Raw genomic sequence first — 27,956 nt, forward strand, 5'->3', positions numbered from 1 at the left:
AGGAAGAAAGAAAAATGTAAAGGTTGCTCCAAATTCGAAAATAAAGTGATTAGCTTTATTCTTATTTTTAAAGTTATAGTGTGTAGTTTCTGTCGCCCCCATGAGGAATTATAAGTAATGACAACAAAACTGTTGGCGGGTCCACATTACACCCTCCTGTTGTCCTCGGGTCAAATTTGACCCATTTTCAAAAAGTTTCTATACCAGAAATTTGGGTTTCTGTCAACCAAACAAATAAAATAAATGATCAGTTCCGTACTTTCATTGAATTTGGGTGTTTTATTAAAATTTATACCATTTGGAAAAAAAATTATAAAAGACTTGAAAAAAGTGACAAAAATGTCAGAAAAAGCTTCAAAAGCGTGGGGAAAAAAACAAAGAAAACGTCAAATAAAGTGCAGAAAAAGCTTGACAAAAACACCGCAAAAAGTGACAAAAATGTCGTAAAAGCTTCAAAAATGTCGGGAAAAACCACAAAAAACTTGGAAAAAACTGACAAACGTTGAAAAAGGTGACCAAAATGTTGAATTAAAAAATAATAATAATTGACCCAGAAAAACTAAAAGTTGCATGGTCGTCAGTTAAGACAACACAAGGGTTAGAAACATAGACTACATTAAACATTACAGTCAACACATTTAAAACATACGTTAAACATTACAGTCAACATTACTCAACACGTTTAAAACATACATTAAATGTTAGTCTACATACGAAAACAATCAAAAGATTCCCAATTGCAGGACATTCTACAAATATGATGCTCCAAGATGTATTTTTATTTCCTTGTTTTTGTATTTCCTTTTTAAACACTACGCTACTGTAGGCTACTTGTGCTTTACTTGACTATTTGACAGTAGTAAAAAAAATGGTGTGGGTCTTCACTTATAAAATAAACAAACAAGTAAACTCATTAAGTGAATGCCAAAGGATAAATCAATGATGTGGAACAATTAACAATGTCCATCCGGCTGGAAGATCGCCTGGTTCTGTAGCCTGTAGAGGAAGAACGGAGGAACAGCCTATTTACACCATACACCAAGAGATGAGTGAAGAGGAGGGACATCTAAATAATAAGGCCTAGTGCAGTGAAGGGAAGAAGTCTTAAGGTGATGTGGTTCGAAGTTCACTTGTTCTAGCTTGTTCTGTGGAGGTTCTGCCGGGTTCTGCATGGAACGGGGCAGGCAGAACCTCACTGTTGTTTGCCCACCACCGTTGGATTCTTTAAGAAGCGTAAAGAGGTTTGTTTATGCAGCACTACTTTTGTGTACATCCGACAACTACTGGCACAGACTAAGATAACGATTTTCGACATCTTTTATTTATAGAAAGCTGTGAAAACTCGACAACAACGTTCACTCTTAAAGTTTCAGACAGCATCATCAAGTACTGTTTCTCATTTCGGTCCTGACGGTCGACAACGGTTGCGTATTTGTTGGACCTATTTTCATCTGCGATGGCTGTGCTGCGCCTTTCTCTCAGTAGATGCTAGATTGCACCCGATGCACGTGTGGACGTCAACCCGGGCATACTGCGCAGGCGTCAACACCATTCAACTGACGTTCCTGCAGTGTTTATATGTTACATACACTCTTGGTTTCCGGTGTTGTTAATAATTTCTCCCCAATTTCGGATCACATTACTGTTGGAACATGTTCGATTGTGTAGCATTTGGTTTAGAAGCTTTATTGGGATTGCTCACGGACGCCTGCGCAGAATGCTCGCGTTGACGTCGACACGTGTATCGGGTGCGATCTAGCATCTACCCTTTCTCTCCATCTCTCCGCCATCTTGAATTTTAATGTTAATTTCTTAAAAAGTGTTTCCTGTGATATTTTCGTTTAGGGTGCCGTGTGCCAATTTTTGATTAGTTTAAAGGACTTTTATTTCGTGATTGTTTTTACAAAATCAGCTTTGTGAGTATTCTGTGTTTGTTCTGCTTCCGCTGTCGACTCGAGACATTTAACCAACGCGTGAAAAATGCTTTCAGCTCTTTAACTGCTCTCTATCATGATAAATAATGCCTGCACCGAGCATCTGGTGATTCTGCTTCCTCTGATGACCCCCGTTGATCGTGTCTACAAGGGTATCGGCACACAAACTAACTTTTAATTCGCTTACAAATGGTAGATTTAGCATGTTAAGCTAACTAGCTAATGGCTTCCACATCAAACAAGCCAAGCTAAGGCAGTGTGTGTGTTAGCCAGCTGCCTGCTGTGGTCCAGTGGGTTGCAGGTACCGTAACGTTACTGGGCATCAAACTATCGGCTATTGTCGTCGAATATCTGATGCACATTACATCATTAGTGGGATAAAATGTAACTGTGTTGTGTTATTATCGACTGTGTTGTTGACTGCTAGCTGAGGGAAGCTAAGTTAGCCTCTACGTTACTGAAGTTAAGTTTGATGCTAGCTAACACAAACTAAGAAGTAACGTTGATGTTGGATTATTTAATGTGTATTCTTTTAAACCAGGCGTTTGGTTAACGTTGGTCTTTTTGGGTTTTATTAACGTTAGTTGGATGTTAGCATGCTTAATGGGATGTTTCTAAGCCGATTGAGATGTAGAGTGAATGCATTGTGGTGTTATATCGTTAACCTTAACTATCACCACCCGTGTAACGTTACTTGTGTTGTAGTATGGGTCAACTGCTGATGTTTTAAGGGCTTAAAACCGGCAATTATTGCAAGCTAACCACCACCACCGCGGCCGAGCATCTATCTCCCCGGCGTCGCCTGTTGGTGGCTAGCGCCATGCTAACGGAGGGTCTGTAGCTCCATGCTAACGGAGTGTCTGTGGGTGGAGACAAGGCTAGCTCTACCTAGCTGCTAGCTCGTAGCCAGGTAGAGTGGTTTTTGATCTAGCTAGACCTGGAACAATGTGGTCTTGATGTGGAAAAAAAAGACAGCTTTATTGCTTAAGCTAAATGTTTAACACTCTTTCACAACAGTAGTCGGTGCAAAAAACGGAGGATCAGTCGCTCAGCTGTGTTAGTTATGTCTCCTTTAAGTTAACTTCAGCGTCGTTGGAGAGACGACAGTTGGCAAACAATGCAAGCTATATATTGATAACTCTGATACAATCTCGGCCTCAGCTTCCGGGTTCCCACTGCCTCTCCTGATCCCCGTGGCGTGTTGTGGTTTTATTGTGGCTAACGTTAGCTTCCGAGCTAAAATGCGAAGCTTTTTATGCATCGATTACTAATGAGATGACGCTCCTCGCGACGCAGCTGCGCATTAGGAAACCGCATTACCCTTTTGACATAAGTATACATAATGTATGATGCGTTTACGTGATTCTAAACGTGGTCGTGTTTATGTGATTTGTATCTGATCCATACATTAACAAAGCGATACTTGATGCGTCTCTGATGGCAGCTGAGACGTTACTGTTGCACCTGACAGTACAGCGTTGCATTATTTGGGGTTAACACTGAGCGGCGCTGCAGGCTAATTTTAACCTTGTTACCTTGACTGCTTTCCTGTGTGGAAGAAGTCAAAATACCACACTGTATTTTGATGCTAATATTTTGTATATATGTACTTTTACTTAACCCTTGTGTTGTCTTTTTCATTGTTCATTTGCTTTTTCCGACGCATTTTTATTCATGGTCAATACACCTAATTTAAATGACATTATACCTAATTTTTGAGTTAGAAAAAGCAGAAATTATGAACTATTTGACTGATAGTTAAGATCAGACGATGAGTGAATCACAGACTGGTTCATGTCAAAGTTTTGTCAGGATGCTGTTTTTTTTTTGCTATAAAATTGAATAAAAACATCCCAAATTCAAGTTATTTTGGGGCACTTTGGTTGAAAGAAAGCCATGCTTCTAAAATAGAAAACTTTGTAAACAGGTCAGATTTGACCTGAGTATTTTTACTCTCAATGTACCAAAAGTTAAAGTACTCATTATTCAATGTCTCTCTCATATATATATATATATATATATATATATATATATATATATATATATATATATATATATATATATATATATATATGACATTGGAAAAAAAAAATAATTCATCTTGGAGCTGGTAAATATGGAGATCATTTTAATGACTTGATATACTGTTGGGTATTTTAATCTTAATTTTAAGTAGGGGTGGCAGTAGTTCAGTCAGTAGGGAGTTGGGTTGGGAACCGGAGGGGTGCTGGTTCAAGTCCCCATACAGACCAAAGTGTGGTGGTGGACTGGTAGCTGGAGAGGTGAGCAAGGCACCGAACCCCCAACTGGTCAGCGCCCTTCCTTCTCACTCTGACATCTCTCCATTAGTGCATGTATAGGTACTGAGCGTGTGTGTAATTCACTTTTTTTTTTAAAATAAAAGTATAAATTATAAATTAAGTAAAGCTGGCAACACATCCAGCTGCCCATTTCCTTTCCATTTTGTTTTGTATTTCTTCAGTCTGTGTAAAGTAATTGGAGGTTTTGGCATCTAGTAATGTTTGTTGTTTCTGCTCTACCTCCAGGTTTCAAACTCTAGACCCCAGTCTTCCCCACTCAAGAGTGTTTCTTCATCTCGGAGACTAAATGCAACTGGACCAGGGGGCTTGTGGGCATGAAGTGGCTGGGCGAATCCAAGAACATGGTATTAAATGGCAGACGACACGGAAACAAGTTGACCAGCGAGCAACATGTGAGCCAGACTCGCTCTCAGCACTCGCAGCGGGCTTCCCTGCGCCACAGCAAAAACAGGAGCCGACGATGTAGCCGCAGTGAGTTTAACACGTTTACGTTAACAAATGTAACAGATTCTACACCAGTCCCGTCCACTAACGCCAGTCTGTGTTCGGTGTTTACAGGGTTTAGTGCAGCCAGTCTGGAGGCAGAGAGGCGCTATGTGCCTTCCTCAGGAATGACTGCCAAGGAGTTGTGTGAGAATGACGACCTGACAACGAGCCTCATCCTGGATCCATACCTGGGCTTTCAAACTCACAAAATGAACACTAGGTCAGCAGAGTTATCACAGTGGAGTCGGTGGTCGTGCAGCCTCATCGTAGTCATAGAAAAGCATTGTTATCTTCTTCTTAGATTGAGTTAGGGCTGCTCATCACAATTATTTTGGTCAACATTGAAATCACGATTATTTAACATGATTATGCATAGACTTTTGGAGAGATGTTGCATTTATTGAACTTAAACAGTAAAACAAGGCGCCTGGATATCAGTTGGTAGAGCAGGCGCCCATATATAGAGGTTTACTCCTCGATGCAGCGGCCGCGGGTTCGACTCCGACCTGCGGCCCTTTGCTGCACGTCTCTCCCCTCTCTCTCCGCTTTCATGTCTTCAGCGGTCCTGTCGAATAAAGGCCTAAAAATGCCCAAAAAATAATCTTTTAAAAAAAACAAACAGTAAAACAAATAAAACACCTTGAACTGTGAAATTTCCCTTAATGTTTTTTCCCGTTGAACTTTTTGAATTCACCTTTCGGAAAACAAGAAAATAAAGAGCGTACTTGCTAAATGTAATGTGGAAAATAATAGTTTTTCTCGACTACATTGTTTTTTTTTATCGTTAGGAGCCTAAATCGAATTTGCGATCAGTATTCGATTAATTGCACAGCTCTGCCTTAAGGTGTATTTCATTTCAGATTTTGACTTTTGTATCCCCTTTTGTTTTGTGCCTTTTTAATGTGTCCCCGCAGATTTCGACCAATCAAGGGAAGACAAGAGGAGCTGAAGGAGATCATCGAGCGCTTCAAGAAACACGACAACTTGGAGAAAGCTTTCAGAGCTTTGACAACCGGAGACTGGTCCCGAAATCTTTTTCTCCACAAGACGAAAGCTCAAGAAAAGCTCTTCAAGCAACATGTAAAAAATATTCTGAAAGACCGTCCCTTTATTCCACCATCACAAACAATCAGATGACTAACTTTATGTCTTGCACAGGTATTTGTGTATCTGCGGATGTTTGCCACAGACAGCGGGTTTGAGATTCTTCCATGTAATCGCTATTCATCAGAGCAAAATGGAGCTAAAATTGTGGCAACAAAGGAATGGTGAGGACATGCTGCCATCTGTTATTTCTGATTAAAACAGCACCACAAGTCAACACGCTATTAGCCCCCACCCACTAAACGCATTTAACTGTTCTAACTTTATCTTTGGCAGGTCCCAACGGGCCGTAACACTGAAAAGCATCTCTTATGCTGTCAAACTGAAAACATAGGTTGCTTTTTCCTCGTCCCGGTGTTTGACACATCTGGATGGTGCTGTTGACTGTGCGTCAGCATGCCGGATGCGATCCTTTTGCATCCTTTACATGCACAACTCTCTCCGTTGCTGTTGTAGCTGACCGGGAACTCGAAGGCGGGTCTTATTGCTCCAGCGTTTTCATTTGCGGTTGCCATAGTGTGGCCGACTCGCACTCGCGTCAATCTGCTTGTTGTGCTATCCTCGGTACATGTTGCTAACAGCGTACGACTAAAAGTTTCCAGTCAGAACTTTGTGAAATTTGGTTCAGCATAACGTGCACCAGTGCCGTGTTTTCTGCGCGCACCGGGCCTTGACCCCCGACCGCGACGGCTCGGCGTGAATACACAAACTGTTAGCTAACTGTCAGCCCTAGCCTGCACGTATATAATGGTGTCACGATTCGATATCCCGATGCGTCACCTATCAATATTATTATATATTGCTACACGTGGTTTTCATCAACAAATTCAAGCAGGCAGATATATATGAACCCCTCTTTTTATTGGATCTGCTCTTCAAAAAGACAGTTCCTGAATGTAGCGGAGTCTGAACACAGCACACAAAAGGCAAAAACAAAAAAAGCAGCAACTGCAAAATCAACAAGTAACATCATTAGGCAATAATCGATTATGGTCTGTCGCTGAATCGTCCAGGTCCGCGTCGCGATGCATCGATGCAGTGATTTCATTTCAACACCCCGGGCCGTTCTGGATACGCGGCAGCTATATGACCACGCGTAAAATTCACTTTGAACCAAGGTAATGCGGCCTACTTCGCGGTGTTCAACAAACTGTCTTGCCCTTGTTTTGCAGGAAAAGAAACGACAAGATCGAACACCTGGTGGGATGCATTGCTGAGCTTTCAGAGAGTGAGGAAAACATGTTGCTCCGGCACGGGGAGAATGACTTCAGCGTCATGTATTCAACCCGCAAGAACTGCGCGCAGCTCTGGCTGGGACCAGCTGCGTTCATCAATCACGGTAATGGTCGTCAGTCTCTAGTGCTCGGGGGGGCCATTAGTACTGTAACAACATGGAATGAATGAATCGGGGGACTTGTTTTCGTGTGAAAAATTAAAACGTCTTATCTCTGCTAGTCCAATATTCTATATAAGGATACTAATTTAATTGTCTTGATTCTTTTTTCAGATTGTCGACCAAACTGCAAGGTAGGCTACTTTATTTATTTATTTATTTATTTATTTATTTATTTATGGTCTCCTTTTTCTCTCTCCTTCATTGTTTTATTTTATATATATAAAAATGTGTGTCTGTATGTTTTGTGCACATTATAGATTTACAAAGTGAAAAAGCCCAAAGTCCACCCCAAAGGGACTTACCATCTCCAACAGAAAACACTGTTCACAAACTGCTCCAAACAGCTCTATTGTAGTCCAGCCTTTACTTCAGAGACAAACGTGGTCACTTTGGAACACACGTTATAATGCTCACCTAGCTGCTAGCATGGCACGCCCTCATACTCTGCTTCTGACTGGCTAGTAGTCCTTACCTAGCTACTGTCAGGGCACGCCCTCATACTCTGCTTCTGACTGGCTAGTAGTCCTTACCTAGGTACTGTCAGGGCACGCCCTCATACTCTGCTTCTGACTGGCTAGTAGTCCTTACCTAGGTACTGTCAGGACACGCGCTCATACTCTGCTTCTGACTGGCTAGTAGTCCTTACCTAGCTACTGTCAGGGCACGCCCTCATACTCTGCTTCTGACTGGCTAGTAGTCCTTACCTAGGTACTGAGCATGTGCGACTCCCAACAAAGATGGAACAGAAGTGAGAGGTCTCACTCTGTAGCTAAAACAGAGAGCTCAACACACAGGGTGAAAAGAGGAGCTGCAGCAATGTGCAGTACAACAAAAATATGGTGTTTTTTGAAAATTAAACCATGTAAACCTATTCTGGTACAACCTCTACATACTATTATGAACCTGAAAATGAGCATAATATGAGCACTTTAAGAAAAACAAAAATCATTGGATCAGTTGCTGTGAAATGTGAAACCTCTGTGAATAAACACATTTTTGTTTTGTATTTTTTATTTAGTTTGTATCGACAGGACGTGACACCGCCTGCGTGAAGGTTTTGAGGGACACTGAACCAGGAGAGGAAATCTCGTGTTACTACGGAGACGGGTTTTTTGGGGAAAACAATGAATTTTGTGAATGCTATACATGTGAACGGTGGGTGTGACAACAAATGCACTTTACGGAATGTCTTGAAGGTCTTGTCTCTGCAGTATAAGTTTATATATGTGCAATTAATTTAGACTACAGGGTCAAAGTTCGGTTAATTAGTAAGAACTAAAAAGAACAAAAAGTGATCAGTGAGTTGCGTTGAGCCCCGGGCTGGGTTGGCCATCAGGCAGATGGTAGATCCGCCCAGAAGCCGCCTCCTCGCTCGGCCCCTGCTTTTAACATCTCCGCTTTTGTGATCAGTGCCTTAACAGTGCATCTGCAACAAGTGCTAAAAATGTCGACAAAATGCAAGGGAAGCGTGGAGAAATTGCAGACCAAGAAAAGACCTGAGGCCCTTCAAGTAGATGCTGCCAAATATGCAAAACTTCCTGATCTGTTTGCTGCAGGACCTTCTTCAGCACCCAAGCCTGATAAAGATGGTGGTGGTGGGCACAGTGAGGAGGATGAGGAGAGGGAGAGTGGAGGGAGAGTAGTATTTCCCAAAAATCTACAGGTAGATGTCGCCAAATGTGCAAAAATGACTGTCCCACACCAGCCCTGGTTGAGCCAATACATGAAAAGATGAACTTAAGACAGTGTTATTCAAGTAAAGCTAAATTGGTGCAATTCCTTCACTCAACTTTTCAGTGATGTTTTATCATATATTGATTTATTTTGTTGATGTGCAGACGCGGCACTGGTGCTTTCAAATCCAAAGCTGGCCTGCCAGTGGAAGTGCCGGTGATCAACAGCAAGTACGGGTTGCGGGAGACGGACAAGCGTCTCAACAGGCTGAAGAAGCTGGGGGAAGGAAACAGGAGCTCAGATAGTCACTCTGTAGGCTCCCACACCGACGTTGACTCTCAGGAAATGCCAAAAACACATCAATGTAAGAGTCCCGTAAATATTAGCGTATATATAAATATTCCAACACTGTTGGTATATTTACGACGTGGTTTCAGATCCCAAACTCAAAAACTGGGACGGAGAAGAAATCCAACCTGGCAGTGCAGGTAAAGGTAGCGTTACACAAATGTACTGATAATCAGAGCTTGGCTGTTAGGGCTGTTACGATACGATTCACGATTTTAAGTTCACGGTACGGTTTTCTCAGTTAACAGAATAAGCAGCTCCTTGAAATAAAGAATTTACGTTGAAATGCAGAGGTCTTATAATTCTAAACAGCATTTTCCCGATAAAACAGAGTGGATTATAGCTGAGGTAGGCTGGCTACAGTTATATTATGTTCTATATATTTAGTAGGGATGCAACGATGCACTCAACTCATGATTCGTACGAAATTTTAAGTTTACAATATGATTTTCTCAGGATTTGTGAAGAACACATTTCAAAGTAGATCTGAAACGATCTGATTAATCAGCAAAAATGCCCGAAAATTTAAGTCGCAGCTTCTCAAATGAGAAAATGTAATCACAAAATAAATACTATTTAGACTGTTGGTTAGGGACGTAACGATGCGATTCACGATTAGTTCACGATACGGTTTGCTCACTATTTGTTTAAGAGAATGAGCTGCAGACAAATGACTGAAAAACAACTGATGTGTCCTCTTATCAAAAGTGCAACTGAAATTGTATTTTATCTTAAATAACAAATTATATGAAAAATGGTAATTTGCAAAGAAATCCCACATCAAAATAACTAAATAAATTGAAATCTCTTCAAATGAATAAACTAAGAAGACGTGACGTCTGAAGTCAAACAAGTGAAATCTAAAGTAGATAACGCCCCTCGGACGTTTAAAAAAAAAAAATGCATCAAGATACTTTTTTTATTTTTTTATCTCAACCAGTTGTAATCTTTTATATCCATTTTTAACCGATTCACGAATCATCGTTCAATACTTGAAGTAATGAACAATCGATGTCTTTATTTTTGGGATTCTTGCAATCGTATTTAACTACTCTATCATTCTCAGTGTAGATATATTGTTTTTGTTGAGGGACTAAATCAAAAAAATATTTGATTTGGTAAATATCACTCGGCCAACAGTGTAGGTGGGTTTCTGAAAATGTTATAAATACGTAATGTGCAACATTTGATCTTTTCCCTCCAGCTGCCAGAAAAAGAACATCGTCATCTGGCCTGAAGTATAAAAACAGGACTCAATCCCGACAGACTTTGTCAAGAGCCCTTACTACCTCATGTTCAAAACAAGGTCGTGTAAACAATAACAGGGTACCAAAGAGACTAAAATCCCAATCCAAGCCTTCACTAAGTAAAGTCCAGTTGCGGAGTCGCAGGAGGGGTGCAGAACCCAAGGCATTGGCCAAAGGAGAGACTTGCCAGCTGGGTCTCAGGGACTCTAAGGTGTCGCTTTGTAAAGGTGTCACCGTGAAGAAGGAGAAGGATGGACAGGAGCTGGCGCAGCAGACATTAGGCCAGCGGGGCTGCCTCACCCGTCACGCTGCCAAGGAAAATGGCAATCTACCGCACGTGCAAGGCAGCGAGGGCAGCCAGTGTTCGACGTACAGAACTCGCAGGTCCACAAGGACCCTTGTAAAAGCCCAGGAAACGGCAGCTGGCGTTAAGCTGGAGCCCAGTGCTATGGACGGCTTGAGCCCAGTCCCTGGTGGAGTGGTCATTAAAACAGAGCCAGCTGACATGGAGGAGTACCTCCGCCACGGAGTAGGGCTGGAGCAGCCGGCTTTGGAACCCTGGCTATGCCAGAAGAGGCTCGTGCACCAGGCGAAAACGGCTGGCACGGCTCAGGACCGAGCGGACGATCAAATGCGAGGACTCGTACGGCGAGCCCTTCATGCCGGTGGCTGCTGGCCACGCCGCCAACTTCTCAGACTGTGGCAACGTGCTGCTGAGCTTCTCTGACCGGCACAGGGACTATAACGGGGTTTCCAACGGCAGCAAGTCCCTCCGCAGGGACAAGGGTAAGAGTGGCTGCCGGTCACAGGACAAAAGTAAGAAGAAGCGTCAGATCACGCGATACGACGCTCAGCTAATCCTGGAGAACAGCACGGGCATCCCCAAACTGACGCTCCGCCGGCGGAGGGACAGCAGCAGTAGCAAGACCAATGACGCCAACGACCCCGTTGGCGCCTCCAACCTTTCTGCCTCTACGGTCAACTCAGCCTCTTCCAGCAAAATCAGCATCAAGTTCAGCAAGGACCACGACAAGGACAAAGGCAGCTCATACATCGCCAAACTGAATAACGGCTTCGCCCCCGTGGTCCACAGTAACTCCACCAAGCTGAAGATCCAGCTGAAGAGAGAGGACGACGCGCGGCGAATATCCCAGACAAAGGCGGACCAGATGTCCTATAACGGGGACATGGGCCAGAGTCTGGAGGCCCGGCACGGTGGACATCGGACCCAAAAGGTCCTGGCGGAGCCGTCGTCTGAAGAGGACGACGAAGACGGCGACGACGAGGAAGAGGAGGATGACGATGATGACGACGACGACGACGATGACTACTTCGACAATGAGTTCGAAGACGATTTCATTCCGCTTCCTCCAGCAAAGCGCCTCCGACTCATCGTGGGTAAAGACTCCATAGACATCGATATCTCCTCCAGGAGGAGAGAGGATCAGTCTCTGAGGCTCAATGCATAAGCTGTGGAGCTCATCACTCCCAACTTTCCCTCTGTAAATAAAGATGACTCGCTAATCAACTGTTGTGTTGATGTAAAAGAAGTACAGTAATTTAAAAACAAAACAAAAAAAATTGCTGAAAAATGAAAGAATCTGAATGAATGTTTTTAAAAAGGTGCTGTTGACCTAAAACAAATCTCTGTTATTCACTTTTGTTCATCGTTAAGTTCCTAATTTAATTGGAGTTCATGATTATATTATAGTTTGCTCAGCCAGTCCTGGGCATTTAGGGCGTTTTCACACCTGTAGTTTGTTTGCTCTGGTCCGAATCAGATGATGAGCTTGTAAACTTGGAGCAGTTTTCCCCCTTGGTTCAGTTTCACACTGAGAACAATCAAAGCGAACCCAAATGCATCATTACAAAGCACGCAAGAACGTTGGTCAGATGTGTCTGGGGGGGGGAGCAAGAAAGTAAATACAGGAAGAAGGTCCTGTTTTTTGGCATAGTGCATGTTTCTTTCCACGGTCAAACCAGCTCATTTCATTTAAATATTTTTCCGACATTGTTTTGCGAGGGACGTTGCTACTTCTGTTCACCGAGACTTCGCTCTGCTGTGCCGGCGTCTGTCTCCAACTTCAGCGCCGGCTGGTTTTGACCACGGAAATGCAAGTGATGGCGAGCTTGACCGCAGTCAGTTTCTGTGACAGGAACATTACAAGCTGCTAGCACACCTTCCGCATCGCAGAAACCAAAGCTCACCTGACTACGGTAGCCATGTACCTCAGACTTGTTGATGATAGGGGTGCGGTTCGAGGTCGGGTCACGTTCTCCCCACAAACAAACCGCTCCAGAGTTGGGTTGAAAGCGTACAGAGCAGGGTTCAAAATTAGCACCGTCCACCAGTCAAATGCTGGTAAAATATGCAATTGGCTGGTAGATTTGCTTAACTCAGCAGCCTAAAAAACCACAGTGGCAATCTATGGGAGTGGCTGGTAGAATTTAAACATTCACTAGCCATTTGGCTTGTGGACAAAAAAGTTAATTTTGAACCCTGGTACCGAGACTAGGGTTGGGTATCGTTTGGATTTTTACGATTCGGTACTTTTAAAACAATTCCGATTCCTAAACCGCTTCTTGAAAAACTTGAAAAATATGTTTACTAGCGATCACGTGCGGTGAAGGGTTAATATGCTTTTACGTCCGTTTTGGCGAGCCCAGAGGGAAAATATGGCATTTACAAAAGTAGCCTACATTTACGGTAGCTAGCTAACGGGAGACTACAGAGAGAGGGTGATATTTTTCCGTTCGTTTTGGAGCGACAGAGGGGAAAATACTTCAGTCGACACATGAAGTGGAACCGAAATTTGCGTTCTAATCTGGTCTGATTCTCATAGTGGAACCGGTTTCGGTACCCAACCCTAACCGAGACCCCCGTCTTCAAGGAGGTCTCGGTACGCTCGTTTGGTCCGCTTTTGGTGCGCTTGCTGCATTCACACCTGCCCAAACCAACCCAAAGGGGGGGAAAAACGAACTCTAGTGGGATTCAACCAAAATAAATGAGGCAGGTGTGAAAGCCCCCTGAATCTGCATACTATGCTGAATGTAAACTGCAGGAATTTGCCAAGTCGCCCTCTTATAGTTTCTGAATAATTGGACTGGATCCTAAGTGAAAAAAAACGAGATTTTTGTTTTACGTTCAACCCCTCCTTTTGAGTGAATGCACTTGTTATATTCATAATGGACATGGATATTGTAGAAAGTGTACAGTATGGTGACTATCTCCTCTGTCTCATAGGCAGGTTTTAATAGAACTTTTGATTTCTGTCTCATAGTTCGTAATTTTTGTGCGGCGAACCATGCTGACCGCACAGTGTGGCATGGTTGGTCCAGAGGCATTATATGATCAGTCAGTTAATTTGGATTCAGGTGCCATGTTCTCATTATCCCCGGTAGTTTCCCTGGAAAAAGAAAGAACCACTTGAATATCCGTAATTTATTAACCATCAACATTATTTACTGTGTAAGTTAATGTCTGTAGTGTTCAATCATGTTAAACCTGTAAGCAAATGCGTGCTATCATGTTATTCACCGTTAGAAAGAGTTGTTGATTCAGACAGTTTTATATATGTTATGTATTTAACATGCACCAAACGTGTATGTGCTGCAGACCACGGGACACAATAATCTCACGTGAAAGAAGAGAAACAATATGCATGTTTGAGGAACGTCGGCGTGTGTTTAGTTTGCCTGCAGTTGTCACACATTCAGGACATGAACGGTCTCACGGAGTTGCACAATGTTTTTCGACTCCACAGCGCTGTAAATAAATTAAGCTGCCGAGGTCCAAGAAATAAAAGCACACAAGGTTTTATAATCCGAGTTCAGTTAAGAATAAATGGACCAGTTGTTTGTCTTTGGAGCTACTGTATATAATGGTAACATGGCACACAAACATTTAAAACCAAATCCATACATCAAGGCTACCTATATGCTTTTTAGATCTGTAATTCTGAAAAGTAATGTACAGAAAGACTGGCTCATGTCCCTCAGCTGAACATTTATTTTAAGTCCAGTCTCACTTTTTATTTACCTAATCAGATGTTTGAAAGTTAATCATCAACACTAGAGTTTTGTGGAGGGAAAATGACATGTTCTGAAATGTCCTTAACTAGCGTAGAATCATGTATTCTTTTCTCTATGGTGCTACTTTTATTTCCTTACCATCTTGTTTGAGTTTCTGTCCTGTGTAACTCTTTATTGGTAGATGGCAGCATTAACTTCAACAGGCCCAAAATTCTGTAGAAATACACATTTTTACATCGGTAATACACATTTTATGAGTTGTGTCTGTAGCCTAATTAAATGGTGTTTTTTTTAAAGTAATAATCTCGAAGATTTTCATTTAAATGAAATGTCTGGTAATTCACTGTCTATCATCGGAAGAGGTAACACAATGATGATGATGGAGCCCACTGATGAAGGCCCTCTTATTTTTTTCAGTATTGTGAACTGGGTGTTCACAATACCCGACGTTCCCGGAAAGAATCACAACAAGCAGAGTTTGTATCCCTGGGAAGTGAGATCCAAAAACGCACACCTTTATCGTTTTTTTTCCGCCATAGGTGCCGCCAATCTTCGAGATTGTAACTTTAATTTTTATTTTATTTACAGGAGCTCATATGCTTTTATTTTGTATGTAGAAAAATGTAATCGTCTATCCAACAGCATTAGGTGCCTTAACGAAGATCTTTTAGACACATTTAGACCAAATTTGTAACTAATCAATCAAAGGGTAACGTTGTTTTTTTTCAACCTGGATCTCTATGTTCCTATGTTTTTATGTCTAAGTGTCTGATGGGAACAACAATCTTTGACATTGGTCCAGTATTAAGCGAGATTGCTGCAGAGGCGAAACAAGCTACAGTGTAAGTTAATAGGGCAGTTGCGCTCCTTCAATTTACGTCCACAAAAGTGCTTGTTTTGCCACCGACGGGCTCAGATTATTATTCTAAGTGTCTGACAACATTATGGAAATTATTTCTAAGGAGGTCGACCTTCCTGTTAAAGATTAATATCCTTTTTTTTTTTTTTTAAACATTGTGATAAACATTTTATCATCTTAAAATACACTTCGTTCAAAGTCGTCAGACACAAAATAAAACTATGAAAAGCCGTTTTGGGTCGTCTTTCCACTTTTCCAACAATCTCAACTCTAGTTTTGGTTGAAATAAACACATAGTTTACCGATTTACATGTGAAAATATGTTGGTTCTATACACGCTAAAAGTAATGTTTTTTTAAATGGAGTCTGGTGGGTTTGGCGCTAGCGATCTCTGAGCTGTTCATGGTTAAACAAAGGAGTTTACTCTTTAAAAAAAGGCCTATCTCTGTAGAAATTCCTTCCATAATGTTGTCAGACACTTAGAAAAATAATCTGAGCCTGTCAGCGGCAACAAAACAGCACTTTTGGTGGACGGAAATTGATGCACATTTGATAAAAAGGTTGGAAATAACCAAAAGTTACCCTTTGGGAGTGACAATGCTAAGCCATCTGCTTCCCCCTGGAAATACTGAAACACTTCAACACAAGTCCACAGTCAGTCCTTCTGTATATTCTTTTATTTTTGTTGTGTGGAAGTCAATGAACTGTCCAATAGATCAAGGGATCAACTGAGATTGAATGTTAACCCACTTCTCCTTGTGTTAATATGTACTGTTCATATCACCAGCAGCTAATCATAGTTCTGAACCTGGCTCGGTCTGTTTCCCCCCCCCCCTCCGTCGGACGTCTCCATCCTACACTGTAAACTGTTCCAGGTGTCTGTGTGGTTTTTGTCCAATAGACAGCTGTCAAGATTTCCAATTGATTCAAAAAGTAAAAGGAAAAAAAAAAAAAAGATAAGAAAAACAAAATGTGAATAGTTTGCGGACATTTTAGCGTGTTGCGTGGGTAGTTGGGAAACGTAAAGAGAATTAAAAATGGACAGTGCATATATTGTCCGATATGTAAATCATGTGAACACATCTTGTACTTATTTAACAGTTTTGAATACTTGAAAACTATATAAAGTTTCTTTGTGACTCTTGTTTCCTGAGCCTGTTTTGAGGTCGGCTAGATGCTGACGTCAAAGTTTGGTTTTTGAAATATTCTCTTCATTAGAGTCTGTCACGGATATGGTTAGTTTTATTCTATATATCTTCTTTAGAAAAACAACAGAACCAACAATCGATGCGTTCTGACTTCCTGTCTGTGGCACTCTGCTCCAAGCCCATTGGTTCCTACTAAAGACGTGAATCTCTAAAAACACCTCACAAATATGTAGTTTTAGTTTTCAAAATCAGTGATTTCCTAAAACAGCTGCTGAGCGTAGTTTTTAGCAAACTAACGTGAGGAAACGGAGCATCTGTTGGGATTATTTTCAGCGGTGGATTATTATTTATTTTATCAGTTTATTTGTCAGGGACAATACATACAAGAATTGTTACATCTAAAGTGCAACCGATGCAATGTATGTGGGACTTCTAGTCGTAGGCTAATTTGCAGTCCTTGTCCCTGGTTAGGCTTTGAGTAGTCTCGCTTTGCCAGACCTTCCTCAACAGCGCTGCGGAGGAGGGTCTGGCTAGTCCACACAGCATTCCAGAGGCCTGTACTACAAATCAAGATCAACATGCCCTGAATTTATTTCCGTTACCCGGCTTCACCTAACCTAACACCCGCGGTCCTGCATAACCTGTGTCACGACGGTGGTTAACAACTAGTTCAGACAACCCAGGGTTTCCCAATCCAGCGACGCGCGTGTTCACATAAAAGAGGCGGTGTTTGCACACAACCAATCCTAAACATCTACCAGAGCTGCATATTTTACAAAAGAAGAGCAAACTATAATTCTACATAAATATGAAGAACACAGACACGGTTTTACAGGCAAAAAGCAATACAGTCGCTGCTTCTTAAAACAGGAAGGAAAGCTGGCAAAAACAAATAGCCAACGCTTTAAATACGTAAATCACAACACTTATCAATATCACTTCCCCATCAGTCAGACACTAGATCTGACCATAATTACACTTGTCCTTTACACAAACTGTCATTGCCTTTTATTTCAGTTGCAACCCTGGCAGTGGGAAGCGATCGTGAGAGCAAATAAAAAAATATGAAAACATAATTCAAACCGATGTGTGGCATTGGCAACACACGGCTCAAGAAGCCGACAAAGATACGTAATTCCCTCCGCTGAAAATCTATATCTTTCATAAAGATACCCATCAGGGAATGTTAACGGGGCTTTTATATCAGTTGATCTCTAATCTCCAACATAACCTGCTCCCGACCAGGTTAGGTGTTCAGCATAAGTTACCACGGTGATTTAACCCGGTAACAAGTCGTGATACACAAAACCCCGGGTTGAACCTCAAGTTACCTCGTTAACGCCAAATCTTGCTTCGTAGTACAGGCCTCTGGATGGGAGAAAAACGTGCTCTGGGTTATTGGCATTTCTTTAAACCAATCACAATCGTCTTGGGCGGTGCTAAGCTCCATACTGAGCCGCGGTGCCGCTGCAAAATAGCCTCGGGAAGGAACTTTTTTTGGTGGAACATGTACGTTTGAAAGTTGTTTTAGTCGTGCAACAGAAAACTCCGATTGGACAGATAGTCTAGCTAGCTGTCTGGATTTACCCTGCAGAGATCTGAGGAGCAGTTCACCATAGTCCTCAGAAATCCACCGGAGGTTAGAACGCCAATACAGAGAAAGAGGAAGGGGACGGACATCCGGCCGAAAAGAGGGACATTCGGCGGAATTTCTGTCGGCACCGGAGCAATCCTGGACATGGAACTTCGAGGATATAGACTAGGCTTTTAGAAATGACACACATGATAAAACACTATAAAATAGACATACAAACTAACAATTGAAGCAGACAAACAGTCACAGGTGCATAAAAACTAACAGAAAAAGCAAACATGGACCAGCAGCCGCTTACAGTACACGCATAAAGACGAACGATACCGCAGACTGAGGCAGCAACCTAGATGGTTAAAAGCTGACGATTAAAGCAAAAAGTCAAACCAACAGTGAAACAAACACAGACAGGCAGACTTATGTAACTAAGGATAAGAAGTAAAGATGAATCCACATTTGGTGCTGTATGAGCAGGGCTGCCACTAACAATTAATTGAATTATCAATTAATCCGTAGTTTATTTCCTTGATTAATTGTTTTATCTATAAAATGTCTATTTAAAAAAAAAAAAAAAAAAGTCCATCCCAGTTTCTCAAAGTCCAAGGTGATGTCCTTAAATATCTTGTTTTGTCAAAAACCTCAAATATATTCAGTTTAATATGAAATAAAACAGAAACGAGCAGGACATTTCCACATTTGAGAGGCTGAAAACAGCATTTTCTGTTATTTTTGCATAAATACTAAGGCAAGGACACTAGTGCTAGGCACTGCTAGGCAGTGTTAGGCACTGTTAGGCACTGCTAGGCACTGCTAGGCACTGTTAGGCTCTGCTAGGGCACTGTTAGGCACTGTTAGGCTCTGCTAGGTACTGTTAGGCACTGTTAGGCTCTGCTAGGCACTGCTAGGCACTGTTAGGCACTGCTAGGCACTGCTAGGCACTGTTAGGCACTGCTAGGCATTGTTAGGCTCTGCTAGGCACTGTTACGCTCTGCTAGGCACTGCTAGGCACTGTTAGGCACTGCTAGGCACTGCTAGGCACTGTTAGGCACTGTTAGGCTCTGCTAGGCTCTGCTAGGCACTGCTAGGCACTGCTAGGCACTGTTAGGCAAAGTTAGGCACTGCTAGGCATTGTTAGGCACTGCTAGGCACTGTTAGGCACTGTTAGGCAAGGACACTAGTGCTAGGCACTGCTAGGCATTGTTAGGCACTGTTAGGCTCTGCTAGGCACTGTTACGCTCTGCTAGGCACTGCTAGGCACTGTTAGGCACTGTTAGGCACTGCTAGGCACTGTTAGGGCACTGTTAGGCTCTGCTAGGCACTGCTAGGCACTGTTAGGCAAGGACACTAGTGCTAGGCACTGCTAGGCACTGTTAGGCACTGTTAGGCACTGCTAGGCACTGCTAGGCACTGTTAGGCACTGTTAGGCAAGGACACTAGTGCTAGGCACTGCTAGGCATTGTTAGGCTCTGCTAGGCACTGTTACGCTCTGCTAGGCACTGTTAGGCACTGTTAGGCACTGTTAGGCACTGCTAGGCACTGTTAGGCTCTGCTAGGCACTGTTAGGCACTGTTAGGCACTGTTAGGCACTGCTAGGCACTGTTAGGCACTGTTAGGCTCTGCTAGGCACTGTTAGGCACTGTTAGGCACTGTTAGGCTCTGCTAGGCACTGTTAGGCACTGCTAGGCACTGTTAGGCAAGGACACTAGTGGTGCATCTCAGCATAGCCATCTAGCAGTAGGGGGTTTAAATACAACATAAACGTGAACCACTGTCTTACATGAATATTTTTGCATGTAAACTAAAAAAAAAATGTTTTGAAAATCAGTACAGTATTGCTAAATAAAATATTGCGATACTCAAGTGTATAGATTTTTTCTTACACCCTTAAAGCTCTATGGCACAGAGGAAGAAGATATATCAGGCTTTAATACACACACAATACATGTTAGACACATTCACTGTTGGTTTTAGTCTTTTCATGGAATTTGTTGACGATAAGAAAACTATAAAATATCACCAGAGGTATCCTATATATATATATATATATATATATAAAGAAGAACTACATTAAGAAACTTCACCAGTAGCTTCAGTTTTGAGAACCTAATTACTTTTCTGTAATAATAATAATGAGTGTTGTTAGTTTATATATTTTACACAGTTTTACACAATGTTGTTTTTGTGTTTATTTTCATATTGTCATAGTAACAAACAAAGTGGTGGAATGTAATTAAGTACATTTACCTTGTACACATTTGACATACTTGTACTTTACTTGAGTATTTCTCTTACTATTGTAATTTATTTTACTCCACTACAGTTAATTGACACTTAGTTTATTTACATTAAAAAACATGTGATATGATTTTATGATCTATGATGCAGTACTTATTCCCTCAGTAGTATACAAAGTATCTTAACTCCACATTGACGAAGTACAACATTAAAATTCTCTTGAAACTGTATCTTTGAGGTCACTGGTTCTCAGCCAATCAGGAGCGTCCTACAAAAGCTGTATCCAATCAGATCTGACGGAGCGCTATTTAAAAGGTGCTCGTGGCTGTGTTGTTTACCTGCAAAAACAAAATCGGTGTGGACAGATCTTTCTGCAAGTCTTGCTGGTTTCTAAGTATTGTTTTTAACTCAAAGTTTGGCCTCGTTGCTGCCGAAGTTAAAAATGTCGTCTGTTGAAGTTCGTGCTGCAGTGAGTAAACTGAAGTTATTTCGCTGTTTTGCTGCGTTTAGTTGTTAGCAAAGCGGCTTATGTTAGCTTCGCTAGTTAGTATCTTTAGCTAACCATACAGTTTGCTCCCAACGTAGCTTTTAGCTTTTATTAAGCGTGTTAACGGACTAACGGAGCACTTATTTTGTTTCATTTTTTCTTTTAGCAGCTCCCAGCTGCAGTGAACCCCGTGAAGATGGGGAAGAAACCCCCAGCAGGTACAAGGAGAGCTGCTCTCGGGGAGCTTACCAACTTTCCCGGTGCAGCAGTCAACACAAAGGTAACATTATCGGGGAGAAACGACATAGTTTCGTTCAATAATTGGTATTCATGTTTCCTTTATCGCCTAATTTTTCTGTTTCCACTTGTAATCAACGCTGTGAATCGGAAAATAATCCAAAACACACATGGACACGAGCTAATGTTACACTATATAGCCTAAAGTATGGACACCTGTGTCCACAAATCCAAAATCATGTAGACGCTGTAACATCGTGTAACGTCACATCTGATCAGACCATGTAACGTTATTTGACACTTTAAGCAAAAATACATGAGATGCATGCAGTAACATTCATTTAGCTGATTCTTTCAAAGCAAGTTATTGAAGTACATCCAACCATGGGGATAATTGAAATAAATTTAAGCAAATATGCTTAATTGCTTATTGACAATACGCACTAGTAACTGTTTGTCCCAACATGGCAACTTATTTTCAAAATGTTCAATCAAATGTTTTGTTTATTCAAATCTAATGAGCTTTGCAGCCTGAAACTCTAATGCCCTCTTCTGAATAAAATACATTTGATTTGTTTCCTCAGAGGACTGGACCAACCAAATCGACTGCATCAGTCAAACCATCCCAAAAAGCCAAACCCGTGGAGCCCTCAGTAGTCCTGGTCCCAGTGCCTGCAGGTCCTCTCTCCTCAGTTTCAGAGGAGTTGGTGGCTGATGTGTCCATGAAGGAGGAGGAAGAACTGTGCCAGGCTTTCTCCGAGGCACTGCTCACAGTGCAGGATGTCGACGAGCAGGACTCAGACCTGCCGCAGCTCTGCTCAGAATACGTCAAAGATATCTATAATTATCTACACGTCCTGGAGGTGAGTTATTCCCTCCCTCAGCCAAACTCTCTGCGCTCTCCCTGCGTTGGTGTGTGCGCGTTACATCACCGTCTTTCTCCACAGGTGCAGCAGGCCGTACGAGCCAACTACATGCAGGGTTATGAAATCACCGAACGCATGCGAGCGCTTCTGGTCGACTGGCTGGTCCAGGTTCACTCCCGGTTCCAGCTGCTGCAGGAGACTCTGTACCTCACAGTTGCGGTCCTGGATCGTTTTCTCCAGGTAAGATCTGACTCGACTGTCTGTCTCGGTTTTTGTGAGCTGTGTATATAAACGTTTCCCGCTGTGCTGCAGGTCCAGCCAGTCTCTCGCAGAAAGCTGCAGCTTGTTGGCGTGACGGCCATGCTGGTGGCCTGTAAATACGAGGAGATGTACGCCCCCGAGGTGGGAGACTTTGCCTACATCACGGACAACGCCTTTACAAAGGCTCAGATTCTGGAGATGGAGCAGCTGGTTTTGAGGACCCTGAACTTTGAGCTGGGACGTCCTCTCCCTTTGCACTTCCTCAGACGGGCCTCCAAAGTGGCTAATGTGAGTTTTTGCATAGATGTAACTGAAGCTGAGTTCCCACTACAAGACTTTCAAAGTGGTCCGTTCTCTCTACTGTTGACACTATATGAGTTTCTGTCTGTAACAGTAAGTTACAGGCGACCTCTTCCCTGGTTTCACCTCAGCCCATGTCTGGCGCTCATTGTCTGGAGCTACCTGGCAGAGTCCCGACAACTCCAGATATTTAGCCCACTTTGTGTCTGGAATGTGTCTGCGAAGCACAGCGACCCGTACGCCTTTGAACGATTCACACCAAGCCAACACAGATTTGCCTCCGATCTACTGTCTGCGAGCGGAATATCAGGGCTCAAGTCCTATAGTGGGAACTTTGCTTCATTTATGGGACCCTAAACCACATTCTAATATCAGTTCACTGGGTCTTCAGTTTGCCATGGTTGCGTAAAGGGTGGCATGTAACGAGCAGTTAAGCCTCACTTTTCTTCCCTTGCACTATTAAAACCAAACAGAATGTACTTTAAATTTCCATGTCTTGAGTTGCAGGCTATGTGCACACAACTCTGACCACCTACACGTGCTCATATTAAATAAAACCTGGCACATTTTTAGTCTTGAGCTCAGCAGCAATTTATTTATACAGGCATCTGTAGGCCACTACATCCCTTTTTTTTGGGGGGGGGAGGTGGTTTAAAGTGCACTGAGCCTTAATTCCCCTGCTGTAATGGCTTCTAAAAAAAAGATGGTAACCTGCACAGTATCATGTTTAATCTCCATTTTATTGGTCAGTTTGAATACCAACTGAGTGGATTTTATTTGACTAATTATTGCTGAGAAAAGCCTTGGTTTTAAGGGGAAACATTATCCATTTGTGTCATTATCAAGGTCCCTTTTAATGAAGGAAACTGCTTTAAAAATTTAAAATGTTTCAGGAAAGTATTTTAGATGGGTTTGGATTTAATGTCAAGTATCCAGCGTTCTCAGTGGGCGGGTTGTTTGTGTCTCAGTCTGATGTAGAGAGACACACGCTGGCCAAGTACCTGATGGAGCTGACCCTCGTCGACTACAGCATGGTTCACTACCGGCCGTCTGAGATCGCGGCTGCAGCACTCAGTCTCTCCCAGCTGCTGCTTGAAGAGCTGCCCTGGGTGAGTCTGACCGAATCGTGAAACCTCTACACTTAGACAGTTTCTATGGGGTGGTAGAGAGGTCACCTGCCAATTGGAAGGTTGGTGGTTCGATCCCTGGCCCTGCAGTCGGAGTGAATGTTTATCTGCCAAGGTGGCACCTTGTACGGCAGCCTCTGCCTCAGTGTATGAATGTGAGTGGTTTCTGTACTACGTAACATGTAGATCCAACCAGGCAGTCTGGAAAATGCTCAAATCAGCCTGACGGCACAGCCGTTTGAACACACAGCCACACGCTCATCGCTAAAGCACACTGTTAGATAGCTGCTACACGTAAAGCACAGGAGCTAAATCTGTCGTTGGAATCCTTTGTCTTAAAAGATTCAGCTAGCAAACCAGTTGTGTGGTACTTGCTCAGTTTGGAAAATCCCACAAGCTCTACAAAACTAAAATTGGCTCAAGCTGACTAAACGGATCAGAAACTGTCTGTTGCTTTAAGTTTGGACATGGCAGCTAAATCTATCATGAGGAAACCTTTCAGCAGATATCTTGGTTGCAACACAATCTTGCTAGCAAAGCAGTTTTGTGTTCATACATGCAGTTGTATTCATGTTGGGAAATTGCATAATGTTTGCTCAAGTTGGCTTGTTTAGTTTGGACTAACGTGTCTATTGAGAGCAAATACCCCAATATGAAGTTTATAAGTAACTGTATATTCTCTATTACACTTGAGGGTGTGATTTAACATCTTGACACTCAGTGATTACTGTCCTAGCTGAATCACTGTCAAAGCATGAAATCACCTCATGTAATGCTTAATTTAGTTTTTGCTGCATTATTTAATTGATCGGTCTGGTCAGTCTCCTACACAGCAGCACTACTCCACTTACGACGCGGCCCACCTGAAGCCCATCATGCAGCACATTGCCAAAAATGTTGTGACTGTTAATGACGGAAAGACAAAGTTCCAGGTGAGTTGCATGACAAGCACACAGTAACTTGTGAATTTTGTGTTAAATGAAACTTTAATAACTTGTCCCCTCTGCAGGCTGTCAGGAACAAGTACTCAAGCAGCAAGCTGATGAAGATCAGCCTTATTCCTCATCTGAAGTCACCGACAATCGTCGCCATGGCGGCCACTGTGATCAACAAGCCTTGATACAACTTTACTTTTTCCATTTCCAAAGATCAGTGGACAGTTCACTTGCACTTTATTGTAGATGTGAAGAAACTTCATTTTTTTTAAATAAAACTTTTAATTTTTGTATTAGGTTTGTAGTTTTTCAGAGATTTGGGCGCTACATTTTTAATGTCAAATCTTGATGGTATGCCAGGTTTTATTCCTGTGCACGTTTAGAATCCTAAGCCTTCAACAAGTTTTCGATGTAGGCTTCCTAGCCCACAAACGTTCAACACTAAACTTTCACCGCCTTGGGTGTGGACTAAAACTTTTGGACACAATGTGTGGAGCTTTAAACTGACTGCAAGTGTTCCACTTACGTTTCAAACATCTGGACATGTGTTTGAACACTTCCATATAGTGAGTAATCCTGCAGGTTGTGGCATGTCTTGACCAATGGTGCCAAATAGTCTGCTTGCCAGTAAGAATATAAATTTGAGCAATAAGTTGACTTTTGGACATTAGAAGGTAAAATAGTCAACCTTTCTACTCCACATTTCAGAGCATTTTGCGTTTACTCCGTTGGTAACTTCTTCGCCACAAATTGTACACCTGCGCCCAAAAAGTGCAGTCACGGTTTCAGTTAGCTGGCACAGGGTTGACAAAGCAACCAACCCTAACATTGTTGCGGTCCTCCATGCTGCTTCCTACTGACATTGAATGTGACACACCAGTAAAGGCAAACTTGTCTACTCAAGCTTAGATGGGGCCCAAAAAAACCAAGCCCGACCCTACTTGAGCCCATGCACGTTGTGCCCGAGCCTGGCCCAACACATTAACTGTAACTGATTTTAAACCCGACAATGTAATACATTGGGCCGTTTATAACTGACGTGTAACTATTGTTCGAACTACATAAATCTGTTTAAAATTCTTAATGCAACAAGGACGAAGCATGTTAACTGCGTTGTTCAGAATGGATCCTAATGAAACGTTAACATAAACCTGGACCATAGCTCCCTCTGCTGAATAGTGTTGGTATCGGATCAAGGCAGCAACATCATCAAATCCTGGAACCATACAGGAGACTTTCTGGTCTCCATCACCTAGTTAATACCGTCCTTTGCCACGGTCTGCATGCTGACGCACTGGCCGGGTATATATTATCAGTCATATTATAGTCAGAGCAGAGCTTTCTCCCCACCCAATTAGGCTAGTGCGGGTCAGGCTCGGGCAGAGAATCTAAACTTTCCTACTCGCAATGGGGAAGGCGCCTTTAGCGGGTTAACCCATGTTTAACCAACTTTGGTGTCTTTCATCTGCTCATTTCAAACCATGTTAGTACAGCTAGCTAAACAATTGCTGATGGGGATGGTTGTAACACTGTTTAAACTCCTTATGACACAAAGGATAAAGATATACATACGTATAAAGTGGTGACAGAAGTTCAATAAGGCTTATTAAAAACACTAAACAGCAGCTGTAAAGTCTTTATTTATAGTCAGTCCCTCCAGAAAAACGCGATTATGCGATCGCATAATTCAATGCATAATCGGCCAAAGGCCGCATATTTATTTTTTTTCAAATACACCACACTTTCGCCGCATAAATTGCCGATTTTCGCGCAAAATATGCGGGGCTTGCATGATTTCATAATCCCCGCATTTTCGTTAAAAAGTCACATCTCTTAGAAAGTAGAAAAATGTCGCGTTTACGTCACACAAAAGCAGCCATTTTCCCCTGTTGCCATGGGAACGTTATGAAGTGACGTAATTACGCGACGTGAACGTCATCGAAAAAGCTGCAAACCCCGCGATGACGCCACGATGAAACCATCCTTTTTTTATCGCATAAAATTGCAGAAATATCCCGCATATTCCATCTCATTTTTTAAGAAAACGTGCCGCATAATCAAGGATTTTTGCCCGCAACAATCACAAAAAAACTCCATTTTTCTGGAAGGACTGTATTATGCGTAGTGGTTATTGCCGAGGGATTTCTTGTAAAATAACTGGAAAGGGTGAAGGAGGTCCTCTGTGATCAGGGTGGCTTTCCTCAAATGGAAACTGCTATTTGCAGACAAATAAAAGGTACTTTGTGTCCAAATTTGAGAGCTCTACCACAACAATTCAGGGAGTTATACTGTGTGTAAAATCAGTGGAGTTCCCCTTTAAAGCTCAAGTATCTGAGTACTTGACTGTGACATCTGACGTCTCTTTTTTGTGGGTTAGAAGTTGAAGAAATAAATGAGTCCACTGTGATACGACGTAACTGCACAGAGAGAGAGAAGAGAATGACTCCTGGCTGTTAGTCTGAGGTCACAGTGTCATTAATCCAGAGCGTCACTCATCTGTCACAACCATCTCAAGTCCCAACGAGACAAACTGTCTTCAGTCCTTCAGCAGCCTGCAGCAGCGTTACACAGATTACACACACACACACACAGACAGTTAGTTAGCTGTGTGTGTAATCACAACTGTACGCTCACGCTGCAGAATATCGCCATTTAAAGGCTCACGTTCCCTCACACTGAACCGACTGACTGTGTCTGCTGTGTGTGAAGGAGCATTGTACTCGTCACACTGACCCTGCATGACTTCATCCTCCTCCTCGTCTTCCTCCTCCATACTGACTCAATGGTTCTGAAGCAGGACAGGACTGCAATCTGATGCACACAACAGAAATATTACTATTTCATATTAGGGCTGGGAAATATATCAATATACAGTAAATCGATATGATATGAGACTAGATATTGTAATATCATTATCTGACTTAAGTGCTGTCTTTTCCTGGTTTGTGTGTAATGTAATTGAACTTACCAGCCTGTTCTCGCAGCTCTATTATTTGCCTTTACCCACTACACTGAGTTAATATCAAAAAGTTACGCACTAACACTTTAATCTGTAGTTTAACATGTTTTTCCATTCGAAAGTGCAGAGACATCTCCGCCTTCAGGAGAGGAATGTGGAAACACCTCTAGTAACAAACTTTGCACAGATACACGTCAGTATGGTCAGGGTCAAACATTTTACGGGACATAAGTAAGTAAGTAACATTTATTTATACAGCACTTTTCACAGACAGGGTCACAAAGTGCTTTAGAATGTGCATACATGATAAAAACATCGTAAAAACAGTCAGTAGAATAAACTACAAATACAACAGATAAAATGATCAATAAATAAAAAGACATAGGCTACCAAAAGCTAGCCTGAACAA

General features: G+C 42.3%; 2 protein-coding genes across 3 annotated transcripts; both read left to right on the plus strand.

Moving 5' to 3' along the window:
* Nucleotides 1-1,927: 1,927 nt before the first annotated feature.
* Nucleotides 1,928-16,473, plus strand: LOC144520962 (histone-lysine N-methyltransferase KMT5B-like). The gene is given in 11 exon segments (XM_078255101.1): nucleotides 1,928-2,086; nucleotides 4,481-4,726; nucleotides 4,814-4,961; nucleotides 5,656-5,821; nucleotides 5,900-6,009; nucleotides 7,018-7,184; nucleotides 7,353-7,372; nucleotides 8,260-8,396; nucleotides 9,080-9,279; nucleotides 10,468-11,066; nucleotides 11,068-16,473. Coding segments are annotated over 10 exon segments (2,616 nt in total). The 5' UTR covers nucleotides 1,928-2,086; nucleotides 4,481-4,569; the 3' UTR covers nucleotides 11,980-16,473.
* A 4,223-nt stretch (nucleotides 16,474-20,696) lies between these two features.
* LOC144520971 (G2/mitotic-specific cyclin-B2-like) lies at nucleotides 20,697-24,881 on the plus strand. Of its 2 annotated transcripts, none has more exons than XM_078255112.1 (8): nucleotides 20,697-20,844; nucleotides 21,029-21,142; nucleotides 21,684-21,962; nucleotides 22,047-22,205; nucleotides 22,278-22,514; nucleotides 23,495-23,635; nucleotides 24,475-24,585; nucleotides 24,663-24,881. In XM_078255112.1, exons 1-8 carry the CDS (start codon nucleotides 20,818-20,820, stop codon nucleotides 24,771-24,773), a joined length of 1,179 nt encoding a protein of 392 aa, XP_078111238.1. In that variant the 5' UTR covers nucleotides 20,697-20,817; the 3' UTR covers nucleotides 24,774-24,881. The 2 variants fall into 2 exon arrangements, with proteins under 2 accessions (XP_078111238.1, XP_078111246.1); XM_078255120.1 differs by having other exon boundaries at nucleotides 21,032-21,142.
* Nucleotides 24,882-27,956: the final 3,075 nt, after the last annotated feature.

This window comes from Sander vitreus, chromosome 1 (assembly GCF_031162955.1).
Source record: "Sander vitreus isolate 19-12246 chromosome 1, sanVit1, whole genome shotgun sequence".
In the NCBI taxonomy this organism is placed as follows: Eukaryota; Metazoa; Chordata; class Actinopteri; order Perciformes; family Percidae; genus Sander; species Sander vitreus.

Coding starts and splice junctions, on each gene's coding strand:
- LOC144520971 (XM_078255112.1), top strand. CDS start 20,818: ATGTCGTCTGTTGAAGTTCGTGCTGCA. Junction 21,963..22,046: donor ATTATCTACACGTCCTGGAG/GTGAGTTATTCC, acceptor CTTTCTCCACAG/GTGCAGCAGGCCGTACGAGC. Junction 23,636..24,474: donor TGCTTGAAGAGCTGCCCTGG/GTGAGTCTGACC, acceptor CGGTCTGGTCAG/TCTCCTACACAGCAGCACTA.